The following is a 15,035-nucleotide window of genomic DNA, read 5'->3' as shown; positions in this document are numbered from 1 at the left end:
TCTCTACTTTCTTTTTTCTTCTTTTAGTGGTTCCCTCTTTTTTTCTCTCTCTCTCTTTCTTTTCTCCCTCTATATTAGTTTCTTCCTTTCTCCTTTACATCTCCTCTCATTCAAACCTCAATAACAAACAAATTATCTGGGACTCAAACTTATGTTTGTGGCATTTTGGGGGGTTTTTACTTCACCTTTTTAACTCACTAGCAGTGCTCCCATCCCTGGCTCTCCATTTTATCTAGTTCTTGTTCCACTAAATACAATAGTAATTTTTTAATTTGTCCCCCCATTTTTCCGTTTTCCTCTTATTCCTCTCATCATAACTCTTAGACAACCAATACCTAAAAGCAAATCATTTTATTCTTGACCCAAATTTTTTCCTTATTTGCTTTTTGTGGGTCCATACACTTTTTTTTCTTTTTTCTTTTTTCTTTTTTTTTTCGTTTTTCTTTTTTTTTTTTCTTTTTCTTTTTTTTTTTTTTTGCCCCTTTATTACTTTTCCCCAATTCAGGCCCTTCATCACAGGCATTGTTTGTTATAATTCACAGTTCACCACAAGATTTTCTCAAGAAAGAGGGGAGAGGAGAGGAGAGGAAAAAAGGAGGGGGGGGATAATTTCCTTTTTAAAAAATTTTTATTTTATTTTTCTTTATTTCATTATTAATTTTTTAAAACAAAAAAACAACTCTTTTCGATTTTTTTTTATTTTTTTAACTTTTTATTCTTTATTAAATCTCATTAATACTATCAACAAAACCACCCTCAGATGCCATTCAGGAAGAGAAAATCGAATATCATGGATACAAAAGAAAGAGAGGTAACACAGCTAGATGAGGAAAAATCTATGGAGAAAAAATTTAATATATTGGAAACCTTGGAGCTAAATGACAGAGAATTCAAGATAGAAATCCTAAAAATCCTCCGAGATATACAAGAAAACACAGAAAGGCAATTTAGGGAGCTCAGAAAACAACTCAATGAACACAAAGAATATATGTCCAAGGAAATTGAAACTATAAAAACAAATCAAACAGAGATGAAAAACTCAATTCACGAGCTGAAAAACGAAGTAACAAGCTTAGCTAATAGAACAGGTCAGATAGAAGAGAGGATTAGTGAAATAGAAGACAAGCAACTTGAGGCACAACAGAGAGAAGAAGAAAGAGACTCAAAAATTTAAAAAAATGAGATAGCCCTACAAGAATTATCCGACTCCATCAAAAAGAATAACATAAGAATAATAGGTATATCAGAGGGAGAAGAGAGAGAAAATGGAATGGAGAACATACTCAAACAAATAATAGATGAGAACTTCCCAAGCCTGTGGAAAGAACTAAAGCCTCAAGTTCAAGAAGCAAACAGAACTCCGAGTTTTCTTAACCCCAACAAACCTACTCCAAGGCATATCATAATGAAATTGACACAAACCAAGAGCAAAGAAAAAATTCTCAAGGCAGCCAGGGAAAAGAAGAATACAACATATAAAGGAAGGCCCATTAGATTATCATCAGATTTCTCAGCAGAAACTCTACAAGCTAGAAGAGAGTGGACCCCAATATTTAAAGTGCTGAAAGAGAGGAACTTTCAGCCATGAATACCATACCCATCAAAGCTATCCTTCAAATATGAAGGAGAAATAAAAACATTCACAGATACAGAAAAGATGAGGGAATTTATCATCAGAAAACCCCCACTCCAGGAATTACTAAAGGGGGTTCTCCAATCAGATACAAAGAACAAAAAAAAAAACAGAGCCACAAGTAAAAGCTCCAAGAAGAACACAATAAAACCAAATTTAAACTGTGACAACAACAAAAAGAAAGGGGGGGGGGGGAGAAGATGGAGATTAACAGTAGCAAAGGACGATGGAGTGCAAAAGTACTCACAAAATAGTTCACTACAATGAACAGGGTAGGGACCCTTTTCATTACTCAAAGGTAACCACCATTGAAAAAACCACCACAGAAGCACATGAGATAAAAAAGATAGCAACAGAGGAAAGATGTATGGAATACAACCAAATAAAAACAAAAGATAGAAAAACGAAAGAGAAGGATCAAACAAGACACAAAACTAACAGAAAGCAAGATATAAAATGGCAATAGGGAACTCACAAGTATCAATACTTACACTAAATGTAAACGGATTAAACTCACCAATAAAAAGGCACAGAGTAGCAGAATGGATTAAAAAAGAAAATCCAACTGTATGCTGCCTACAAGAAACTCATCTAAGTAACAAGGATAAAAACAAATTCAAAGTGAAAGGCTGGAAAACAATACTCCAAGCAAATAACATAAAAAAAAAAGCAGGTGTAGCAATACTCATATCGGATAATGCTGACTACAAGACAGCAAAAGTACTCAGAGACAAAAATGGCCATTTCATAATGGCTAAGGGGACACTGAATCAAGAAGACATAACAATTCTTAATATATATGCACCAAACCAAGGAGCACCAAAATATATAAGACAGCTACTTATTGACCTTAAAACAAAAACTGACAAAAACACAATCATACTTGGAGACCTCAATACACCGCTGACGGCTCTAGATCGCTCATCCAAACAGAGAATCAACAAAGACATAGTGGCCTTAAACAAAACACTAGAGCACCTGGATATGATAGACATCTACAGGACATTTCATCCCAAAGTGACTGAGTATACATTTTTCTCCGGTGTACATGGATCATTCTCAAGAATTGACCATATGTTGGGCCACAAAAACAACATCAGCAAATTCAGAAAAATTGAAGTTGTACCAAGCATATTGTCTGATCATAAAGCCTTGAAACTAGAATTCAACTGCAAAAAAGAGGAAAAAAATCCCACAAAAATGTGGAAACTAAACAACATACTTTTAAAAAATGAATGGGTCAAAGAAGAAATAAGTGCAGAGATCAAAAGATATATACAGACTAATGAAAATGACAATACGACATATCAGAATCTATGGGATGCAGCAAAAACAGTGATAAGAGGGAAGTTCATATCACTTCAGGCCTATATGAACAAACAAGAGAGAGCCCAAGTGAACCACTTAACTTCCCACCTTAAGGAACTAGAAAAAGAAGAACAAAGACAACCCAAAACCAGCCGAAGAAAGGAGATAATAAAAATCAGAGCAGAAATAAATGAATTAGAGAACAGAAAAACTATAGAAAAAATTAATAGAACAAGGAGCTGGTTCTTTGAAAAGATCAACAAAATTGACAAACCCTTGGCAAGACTTACCAAGGAAAAAAGAGAAAGAACTCATATAAACAAAATCCAAAATGAAAGAGGAGAAATCACCACGGACACCGTAGATATACAAAGAATTATTGTAGAATACTATGAAAAACTTTATGCCACTAAATTCAACAACCTAGAAGAAATGGATAAATTCCTAGAACAATACAACCTTCCTAGACTGAGTCAAGAAGAAGCAGAAAGCCTAAACAGACCTATCAGTAGAGAAGAAATAGAAAAAACCATTTTAAAAACCTCCCCAAAAATAAAAGTCCAGGCCCTGACGGCTATACCAGCGAATTTTATCAAACATTCAAAGAAGACTTGGTTCCTATTCTACTCAAAGTCTTCCAAAAAATTGAAGAAGAAGCAATACTTCCAAACACATTTTATGAGGCCAACATAACCCTCATACCAAAACCAGGCAAGGATGGCACAATAAAAGAAAACTACAGACCAATATCTCTAATGAATACAGATGCTAAAATACTAAACAAAATACTAGCAAATCGAATACAACAACATATTAAAAAAATAATACATCATGATCAAGTGGGATTCATCCCAGAATCTCAAGGATGGTTCAACATACGTAAAACGGTTAACGTAATACACCATATCAACAAAACAAAGAACAAAAACCACATGATCTTATCAATAGACGCAGAAAAGGCTTTCGATAAAATACAACACAATTTTATGTTTAAGACTCTCAACAAAATGGGTATAGAAGGAAAATATCTCAACATGATAAAGGCCATATATGATAAACCATCAGCTAACATCATATTAAATGGCACCAACCTGAAGGCTTTCCCCCTTAAATCAGGAACAAGACAGGGTTGTCCACTCTCTCCACTCTTATTTAATGTGGTACTAGAGGTTCTAGCCAGAGCAATCAGACAAGACAAAGAAATAAAAGGCATCCATATCGGAAAAGAAGAAGTAAAGGTATCACTTTTTGCAGATGATATGATCCTATACATCGAAAACCCCAAAGAATCCACAAAAAGACTACTAGAAACAATAAGCCAATACAGTAAGGTCGCAGGATACAAAATTAACATACAGAAGTCAATAGCCTTTCTATATGCCAACAATGAAACAACTGAGAAGGAACTCAAAAGAATAATCCCCTTCACGATTGCAACAAAAAAAAAAAATAAAATACTTAGGAATAAACATAACAAAGAATGTAAAGGACTTATATAATGAAAACTATAAACCATTGTTAAGGGAAATCGAAAAAGATATAATGAGATAGAAGAATATACCTTGTTCTTGGCTAGGAAGAATAAATATAATCAAGATGGCTATATTACCCAAAGCAATATACAAATTTAATGCAATTCCCATCAAACTTCCAATGACGTTTTTTAAAGAAATAGAGCAAAAAATCATCAGATTTATATGGAACTATAAAAAACCCCGAATAGCCAAAGCAATCCTAAAGAAAAAGAATGAAGCTGGGGGCATTACAATACCTGACTTCAAACTCTATTATAGGGCCACAACAATCAAAACAGCATGGTATTGGCAGAAAAATAGACAATTAGACCAATGGAACAGAATAGAAAGTCCAGAAATAAAACCACATATATATAGTCAAATAATTTTTGATAAAGGGGCCAACAACACACAATGGAGAAAAGAAAGCCTCTTCAATAAATGGTGCTGGGAAAACTGGAAAGCCACATGCAAAAGAATGAAACTGGACTACAGTCTCTCCCCCTGTACAAAAATTAACTCAAAATGGATCAAAGATCTAAACATAAGACCTGAAACAATTAAGTACATAGAAGAAGACATAGGTACTCAACTCATGGACCTGGGTTTTAAAGAGCATTTTATGAATTTGACTCCACAGGCAAGAGAAGTGAAGGCAAAAATTAATGAATGGGACTACATCAGACTAAGAAGTTTTTGCTCAGCAAGAGAAACTGATAACAAAATAAACAGAAAGCCAACTAAATGGGAAATGATATTTTCAAACAACAGCTCAGATAAGGGCCTAATATCCAAAATATACAAAGAACTCATAAAACTCAACAACAAACAAACAAACAATCCAATAAAAAAATGGGAAGAGGATATGAATAGACACTTCTCCCAGGAAGAAATACAAATGGCCAACAGATATATGAAAAGATGCTCATCTTCTTTAGCTATTAGAGAAATGCAAATCAAAACGGCCTCACACCTGTTCGATTAGCTGTTATTAGCAAGACAGGTAATAGCAAATGTTGGAGAGGCTGTGGAGAAAAAGGAACCCTCATCCACTGTTGGTGGGAATGTAAAGTAGTACAACCATTATGGAAGAAAGTATGGTGGTTCCTCAAAAAACTGAAAATAGAACTACCTTATGACCCAGCAATCCCTCTACTGGGTATATATCCCAAAAACTCAGAAACATTGATACGTAAAGACACATGCAGCCCCATGTTTATTGCAGCATTGTTCACAGTGGCCAGGACATGGAAACAACCAAAAAGCCCATCAATAGATGACTGGATAAAGAAGATGTGGCACATATACACTATGGAATACTACTCAGCCATAAGAAATGATGACATCGGAACATTTACAGCAAAATGGTGGGATCTTGATAACATGATACGAAGCGAAATAAGTAAATCAGAAAAAACCAGAAACTGTATTATTCCATACGTAGGTGGGACATAATAGTGAAACTAAGAGACATTGATAAGAGTGTGGTGGTTACAGGGGGGAGGGGGGAATGGGAGAGGGAAAGGGGGTGGGGAGGGGCACAAAGAAAACAAGATAGAAGGTGACAGAGGACAATCTGACTTTGGGTGGTGGGTATGCAACATAATTGAACGACAAGATAACCTGGACTTGTTATCTTTGAATATATGTATCCTGATTTATTGATGTCACCCCATTAAAAAAATAAAATTATAAAAAAAAAAAAAAGAGCTATAGAATAAATCAAAACATGGTTGCCTATCTTCAAGTTGTTTATTGTCTTTGAAATTTCATTTTTTAAGGCTGCATAATATTCCATTGTATATATACACAATTTTGTTTATCTATCCAAGGATGGACACTTGGGTTGCATCCATCGTTTACCTATTATGAATAATGCTGCTGTATGAATATGCAAATACCTCTTTTAGACATTGTTTTCAATTCTTTTGTGTATATATCTAGAGTAATCAAAATTATAGATGGTGGGATGGTGGCTCCAGGGGTTGGGGAGCAAGGGGACATAAGGAGTTACTGTGTAATGATAATAGTTTCAGTTATACAAAATGAACAGCGCTGTGAAGATATTTGGTGGTCATGGTGCACAACATTATAAATGTATTTAATACCACATTAATACATTTTTAAGTATATATGTTTAAAAATGGTAAATATTATTAATCCCATATTATGTGTATTTTATTACAATAAAACTAAGTTTAGTGTTCAGATAAAAACAACCTTTAGAAAATCTTTAGTCTGTCCACAAAGCCGTACATTTTTATCTTGGCTAATAAATACACTTAATAAGCTAACATAATTATTAACTTCTATTAATTTTGACTTAAATGCCTATAATCTAAAAGGGGAAATTTGCAATTTTAATAGTTTCCTTTTAACTAATGAATACTAAAATGAGCAAACTTTTTATTAATGATGCCCTCTACTGGTAGTTCAAGTGTTCTCACACACTTAGTATAGGAGATTGAATTTTTCTTTTTTGATTGATTTTAGAGAGAGAGGTAAAAGAGGGAGGGGGAGAGGGAGAGAGAGGCAGAGCAACTCAGAAAAAGTTGATAAGCCTAGAAGAAAAAGTAATAAATAAAACTTCAAAATTCATATTTACCTCTGAATTCCTTCACGAATATTCTTCACAGCTGCCATTAACTTTTGAAGATATATAAATGCTTCTTCAAATGATGCCATTTTCGAGAAAGTCAGAGCTGAATTTGAGCCCAACCTTTGAAATACATCCGTGCTGAAATAGAGAAAAAGGAAAGATACTCATAGGTACACATGCATATTAACTGCAATTCAAGCATTTTCATTTCTAACGTGTAAAATAATATATTTATAACTGATTTCTCATAATGCAGATCTATTTAAATTTTCTTCTAAGAGCTTTACAGTTTCAGCTCTTCCATTTAGGTTATCTTTCCATTTTGAGTTAATTTCTGTATGTAAAATAAGGTCAGGGTTCAATCCAACTTTATTTCTTTGCATGTAGCTATTCAGTTGTCCCAGCACTATTTGTTTTTGTTTTTACTTTTTGACAAAAACAGAGAGAGAGTCAGAGAGAGGGACAGACAGGGACAGACAGACAGTAAGGGAGAGAGTTGAGAAGCATCAATTCTTCATTGCAGCTCCTTAATTGTTCAGTGATTGCTTTCTCATATATGCCTTGACCAGGGGGCTACAGCAGAGCGAGTGACCCTTTACTCAAGCCAGCATCCTTGGGCTCAAGGCAGCAACCTTGAGGTTCAAGCCAGTAACCATGTGGTCTCTGTCTATGATCCCACACTCAAACCAGTGACCCCGTGCTCAAGCCAGATGAGCCCGCTCTCAAGCTGGCGACCTTGGGGTTTCAAACCTGGCCCTCTGCGTTCCAGTCCAATCCTCTATACACTGCGCCACCACCTGGTCAGGCATGTTGTCCCAGCACTATTTGTAAAAGAGACCATTCTTTCCTAATTGAATGGTCTTGGCAGGCTTGTCGAAATCAACTGATTCGAAATATACTTTCAGTTCTATTGCATGTGTCTATATTTATGCCAGTAGCACACTGTTTTGAAAACTGTCGCTTTGTAGTAAGTTTTGAAATCAGGAAGTGTGAGTCCTCCAAGTTTCTTATTAAGTCTTCCAATCCAAGAACAATGGGTTTTTCCATTTATTTAGATCTTAAATTTCTTTCATAAATGTTTTATAGTTTTCAGTGTAAAAATCTTGTACCTTTTTTGTTAAATTTATTCCTAAGTATTTAATTTCTTTTCATTAATTGATTTTTAGAGAAAAAGAAGGCGGACATTGAGAAAGGAGACAAAGAAAGAGAGATAGAAAGAGAGAGAGCGAGAAAGAGACAGAGAGGGAGACAGAGAGAGAGAGAAACAAAGCTTTGTTATTTATGCATTAATTGGCTGATTTTTTTTTTTTTCTGAAGTGAGAAGCGGGGTGGGGGGAAGCAGGCAGACAGACTCCTGCATGTGCCCAACTGGGATCCACCTGGCATGCCCACCAGGGGGCGATGCTCTGGCTATCAGGGGCATTGTTCTGCTGCAATCGGAGCCATTCCAGCACCTGAGGCAGAGGCCATAGAGCCATCCTCAGCACCCGGGCAAACTTTGCTCCCATAGAGCCTTGGCTGCAGGAGGGGAAGAGAGAGGGGGGGAAGGGTGGAAAAGCAGATGGGTACTTCTCCTGTGTGTCCTGGCCCAGAATCAAACCCAGGACTTCCACATGCCAGGCCAATGCTCTACCACTGAGGCAACCGGCCACGGTGTTTCCTCCTTTTAGGTAAAAGTATCTTCCTTTTAAAAAAATCTTACAGAATTTCCCCAGTGCAGACTGACCTCTTCTTAAATTATTTTAAATTTATTAATGTTTGTATCCTGCTAATTAATTCAGCCAATCTAGGTGAGTTCCACTACACAGGCAATGCTTCTCATCAAAGTTTCACAACTGAATCACCTGAAGAAATTTTTTTTTAATTTTTTTATTTTACACAGATGATGGGGAGAGGGGAAGAGAGAGAGAAAGGCAGGAGGAGGAGGAGGAAACATCAACTCCCATATGTGCCTTGACCAAGCAAGCCTAGCATTTTGAACTAGCAACCTCAGCATTCCAGGTCAACACTTTATCCACTGCGACACCACAAGTCAGGCTGGAGAAATTTTTTAAAAATATTTTTAAGCACTATCTCAGCTTCACCTCAGTCCTACTAATTCAAAATTTCTATGGATTCAGCCTAGGCATATATATTTTTTAAACTCTCTAAGTAATTCTGATATATGCCCCTATTTAAGCATCACTGTTTTTAAGGTACAATTTGACAAAAGATCCTCAATAAGATAATCGAGTACATTAAACTCACAACCCAAACACTAACTGTTCAATGAATAACAGTAATGATAGAAGATTGTAATATTCAAAATTTCTTAGAAATTGAGTACCTGTTCTGATATATTGTAATCCAAACAGCCTCTAACACAGACCAGATTTCTTGATGCTTGTTGGGTCTGGGAAGATGAGAACCTGAGAGAGTAGTGATTTCTTGGTTGTTAGATTTCACTGGAGAAGTATCTTCTTGCTTTTTACCCACTGTGTTTTCTGAAGAATTTTGATTAACTTTTGCCTTAACCTGGGGAAATAAGTATTACATAAAATGTGGCTAGTCCGTCAATAGTGAGTGAAAGAAAAAGAAGGTCAACTGTACTTCCAAACAGTCTAGTTTTCTGGGAAGTGCTGACTATTCTGTCCTTGATTACATAGAGAATATTCCCAGAAAAGTATCAGAGCTAAAACAAATTCTTTCTTTTCAATTTATATCAAACAATATTTCTTTCAGGATTTTTTTTTTTAGTTAAAAAAAAATCAAGATAGACTATAAGGCTTGTTCTATGGCACTGATGAACCACTGAAGATTTCTCGAGAAATGATAATATACTCAGAGTTGCACTCTAACACAAACTGGAGAGTGGAGGCAAGAAACTGGTTAGAAGGCTACTGAAAAAATAGAAAAAAATATCAACTATGAGTTTAAAAATTGCTCTTTTGGCCTTGGCAATACTGTAACTTCTTTGTGAACTTATATAAAATCACCTTCTTCTTCTAGGTTTCCTTACTGATAAAAGTATAATTTCCAAGGTTAGTTTCATGCTCATCAAATGAGGGAAAAAAGAGAAAATTCCAACACTACTGAGCATTCATTATGCACTGGAACTTTCTAAGAACTTTTTATCTACTACTTCACTTACTCTTGATAACTACCTTATGAAATGGATACCATGACTATACAAATTTTATAACTGAGAAGTATTTTCTGGGTAACTCATGCACAGTTATATAGATGATAAGAGACACTAAAAGGATTTGACCTTCAGCAATCTATGAATGGGATTATAGTATCTCTCCAACTGTAAAAGTGACTATTACCTTTTTCTATCTTTTGGGGCAAGAAGAAAAAGGAAGTCATTCTTCTTATTTCCATTAATTATGAACTTAATACACAGGGATGGAAAGATGTATTTTGCTCCAAGATAAAATTTTTAAATCACCACATAATGCTTTTTGTCCTCAGCTCTCAAACAGCAGTGTTACAACTATGCAAATGGATTTCTTGACCACATACTTACATAGCACTTCTGTGCCAGGTGCTAAGTACTTTACAAATATTAATTTATTACTTCTGTCATTTCATAGGCAGAGATTATTATTATAGTCATTTTGAAAAAGAATAAAATTAAGACTCAGAGAACTTAACCAGAGATTAAAACACAACTGGTCAGAATGTAGGTCCTCAGGCACATAATTCTAGAGTTTATCAACAAGACCAATTTTAATTACTCTATAATCCTGGGACAATGTCTTATTTTATTTTAGTTTTTTGGTGGTTGGAATACTTATAAAAGAAAAATATACATAATATTTTGCTGTTCCAACCCTGCTAATATAAAAATATGGAAAATAATAACGCTACTTAACTTTCTATTCCGGTTTCTCAGAAGCCTTTTCGCAAGCAAACAAATAATAAATATTCCTCTTTTCCTGATTTTTCTATACTTGATCAATTAAAATCAGGGGGATTTTTCCTTTTTTTACAGTTATTATATTTAGATACCCTATCCTATGAAGTAATCTATTTCTTTTTGTTGCTCAAGTTACTGAGACATGACTTTTTAGGTTATACATACAAATTGGATGCTTTTTATGAAACAACTCCTAGTAAAAGCATATTTTAAAAGCCCAAGCTAAATCACAATTCCTCGCTGATTTAGAAAATGAACTTTTCTAATGTGAAATAAAGACGTAGCACTTAAAGCTATGATTGTATAAACAGCATGGGTTGTCTCAAGCAACCACTAAAGCCAAGCATGGAGGGAAAGCACTCCTGAGGATGCAACATTCTCACCACTTGCCTTCATGAATTTTTTGCTAATGTAGTGACTGGAAAGCTAAAATCCAGGAACAAATAATTTACCAAATTATAACTTAATTATATATTTTTTAACAATTCAATATTTTAAAATACTCAGTTGGCAACACATAATGAGCATAACATTATCTGAAAAATGACACTGAATTTTAACATCCCATTTTCATGGCACTTCCCATCTATATGCTTCCAATTGATGAAAAAAACTTAAAATTTGACATTATTATTATCTCAATCAATCCTAATTTTTTTATTCTCAATAATCTTAAAGAGTGCTAAGCCCATGGGTATCTGGAACTTTCCGTCCTGTTCACTATGTATGTTTCACTAGAGGGCTCAGTTCTGTGATGAAAAAGGATAATATATCTTCCCCACCTCAATTCAAGTACAATACTCAAGCTGTAACCCGCTAAATTTCCAGGTCTACTCTTTCCTATCAATAATTCTAAAAGCCATACTTGCCTTAAAGAAATACAATTACCAATGTTTTGGTCATCTTAAACCAAAAGATCATTTTATCCCTTAAATCAATTCTTTCTTCCAGAATTATTACATATATCCTATTAAGTTTATTTTAAAAAGATGTTTCTTTTATTCCATGATATACTCTCTTAAGCAAGTTAGTTCTTTGCTCAGCAACTATGACTAAGTTTAGTCTCATCTAACCTTTTCATTACTTCACAGGTAGTTGGACTGCCGTGGCCGTGAACAATCACTGAGACAGACCCAGCCCATTCAAAAGCTCAGAGACAAACAAGAGTGATAGATATGTATCTCAATAATTTTATCTAGTAATTGTGATACTGAGTTTTTTGAACTACTTCTGGCTTTTAAAACTCCCAGAGTTTTCTAGATTTGAAATTAGAGGACTGCAGAAATAGATTACCATCAGGGATAAAACTTAGTTAATTTAAAGGGGGTAAAATAACATCAGGACCAGAATGCATAAAAATAACATGAAAAGACTCATTGAAAATTTGTTAGGTTAATGGGTAAAGTATGAAGGAGACCTACAAGTTAGATAATTATATTACATCAATATTAATTTCCTTCTTAATTATAACCGTTACATAAGATATCCTTATTCTTTAGGAAATATATATATATTTCTCAGAAGTTCAGGAAAAAAATGTGAAAGATAAGTAGGTAGGAACACAGAGAAAACAATAAAGCAAATGTGATGAAATGTTAACACTGGGGAATCTGGGTAAAGGATATACATGAGAATTCTATGTACTACTAGCAATTTTTTTGTAAGTTTGAAGTTATTTCAGAATAAAAAGCAAAACAAGAACAATATTTCTGGACACCACTCCCAGAAATTTGACTGAACAAAGTTTGAGAGGGGCTCGGCATCTGCATGTTTAAAAAAATTTCCAAAGTATTTTGATGCACATTGTCCTCCACTGGTCTACAGCACTGGGAAACGAGTATTCAAACACCAGTGCATAGCTTTCTTCCATCCAATAAATAAAATAATTAAAATACCAACAACTGCTGTGACACCACTTCCATAAGAGAATGTGTTTTATAATTTGTAACAAGAAGTGCTTATTCAACATTCAATGCACTTAATATTTTACTTAATGCCTTCAGTATGTCAGAATAAGTTAGAATAAAATTATCCTTTCCCTACTGGTGTCTGCTAAATACATTTAGGATGTATGCGATCAGCTAACCTAAATGGCATTCCAAAGGTGTATTACCTCTGTAAACGTTTGGAGTAGTTTGTTTACTTGAGCAAAGGCTTGTGGAAGAATACCATCATAATTTGACCTTGTACTGAAAGCATGTAATAGGCTTTGAGAATCCTGGAGCAGGAATTTCACTGTTGTAAAATCTGCATTGTTAGCTGGTGAGAGAAAAGAAGGAAAAAAATATGAAAGAATGAGTATACAACTCACAATGTCTTTGGAAAACCAATCTAATGTTAATCATGATTTAAGAAGAATACACATTTATGCCTACAAACCATTCCTGATTTATCTCTCTAGTGTAAGAAGAAACAATTAAACAGACTTCGTTACAAAGTTCTTGAAGTTGACTCTGGTATTCTGAACTTAGATTCCAGCAATTCTCTAAACATGGTCAGCTTCAAAAACATACTCTTCCGGAAACAGAGATAATCACCAAATAAATGAATTAAACTACATACAGATTTTCAAAACTGAGGTTGTTTCACATATGGATTACTATGGAGTCATCAGAAGAGTTACATTTTGGTGGTAAGTACATAAATTATATGTGGTACCTCTCATAATCAACTCAGTTACTATGTTGTAACTTAACTTCAAATTATATGACATATGATAGGTTTATTGAAAATAACCTATTTTATCTCTGTTTGACACATTTAGCAAAAAATAAATAATCTGGGTAATAGTAAGCTCGGGGCAAGAGAAGCTAGCAGAATTTTCCCCCTGTACATTAGCAAAATGAGTTGATCTACAAGAAATGACTTAAATGTATAATTCTCTCAAGGAACTAAAATCATATTAAATTCCCAAACCAATTAGGAGAGGTGTTGACAATAATTTCACAGATTTAAAAAGTTATGAACAATGAAGTTAAGTAACTTTCTTTCTAATGTCACCAAAACTCAAAAAGAATTTCTTCCATTATTAAGATAGAATGTTACTAACAATTTTCAAAGGCATTCAATTCAAAACAACCATGCTACAATGTGTTTTGTTTTAGGGTTCACAGCTTCAGCGCCTGTTCTAGTCCAAAACACCAGCACGGTTTTTCACTAGCACTGTGAGTAAAAAAAAAAAAAAGAAAGAAAGAAAGAAAGAAATTTAAATTATATGCTTGTGAAATACTGAAAGGTAAAATGAAAATTAAAGATAAATTTAGTAAATTTTCCAAACAAACATATTGTATATTTCTTTACAAAACACTTTTAGTTATTTTTAAAGCCAATGACTAGTTTAAGCTCCTGGGGGGGGGAAGAGATGAGAGACGCTGCATACAGGACAGAACAGAGATTCTATGAACCAAGCAAAACTGGGCACAGCTTTTTTAAAGGGTGCTTCTTCACTGTAGACTACGTGCACTCAGGCTTATGCCCTCGAATTAATCATTTCATTTCTGACTTATGAAAATTCTTCACAAAGATTATGAGTAAAAGGGAAAGAGTGATAAATCCAGTACCTATACACAATATCTACATGACTGAAACAGTTTAATGCTTGCATATAAACAATATTTAAGCTAATGTTAATATGGATAACAAAGTCAGAAAAGCTACCAGTCATTTTCCATACAATTTTCTATGACTTGATCTAAAGATTCCTAAAGTTAAACATATGTATAATTCAACAGTGAAGATACTATTAGATTGTAAACAAAATAATCTGTGATTTTTCTAATCCAAAATATTCTTAGAGCAGAAAGCACTTTTACAATTCTATTTTATATTCTTCACAAGTCAGTAAACATAAGGCATCAGATTCTTCTAGACCAAAGATCAATAAATAATGCACATAATGATTCCAAAAACTATTTTTAGCAGAAGAAACAGTCTCTGTCTTTTCACTTCTTTCTTTATTGCCAGTAAGAGCTGCTGCCTTCTACCTCTAAGCTGCATGTAAGAGCAAAACACTGCCTACCCCTGGGAAAAAGAGACAAATGGAAGACAGCAACTCAATACCCCATTTTTGAAAACGAAATG

At 34.3% G+C, this 15,035-nt stretch overlaps 1 protein-coding gene across 8 annotated transcripts in view; it reads right to left on the bottom strand.

The window, feature by feature from the left end:
- Window positions 1-15,035, bottom strand: part of SWT1 (SWT1 RNA endoribonuclease homolog) — an 86,114-nt gene that overhangs the window by 31,771 nt on the left and 39,308 nt on the right. For all 8 annotated transcript variants that reach the window (XM_066361724.1, XM_066361718.1, XM_066361719.1 and 5 more), the window contains 3 exons: window positions 13,069-13,214; window positions 9,381-9,568; window positions 7,061-7,192 (listed from right to left, as the gene is read on the bottom strand). In XM_066361724.1, the coding sequence (XP_066217821.1) occupies window positions 7,061-7,192; window positions 9,381-9,568; window positions 13,069-13,214 (466 nt within the window). The remainder of the gene's footprint in view (window positions 1-7,060; window positions 7,193-9,380; window positions 9,569-13,068; window positions 13,215-15,035) is intronic.

Source organism: Saccopteryx leptura, chromosome 2 (genome assembly GCF_036850995.1).
Source record: "Saccopteryx leptura isolate mSacLep1 chromosome 2, mSacLep1_pri_phased_curated, whole genome shotgun sequence".
Taxonomy (NCBI): Eukaryota; Metazoa; Chordata; class Mammalia; order Chiroptera; family Emballonuridae; genus Saccopteryx; species Saccopteryx leptura.
Note: the sequence above shows the minus strand (reverse complement) of the source record. Positions and strands in the feature narration are given on the sequence as shown.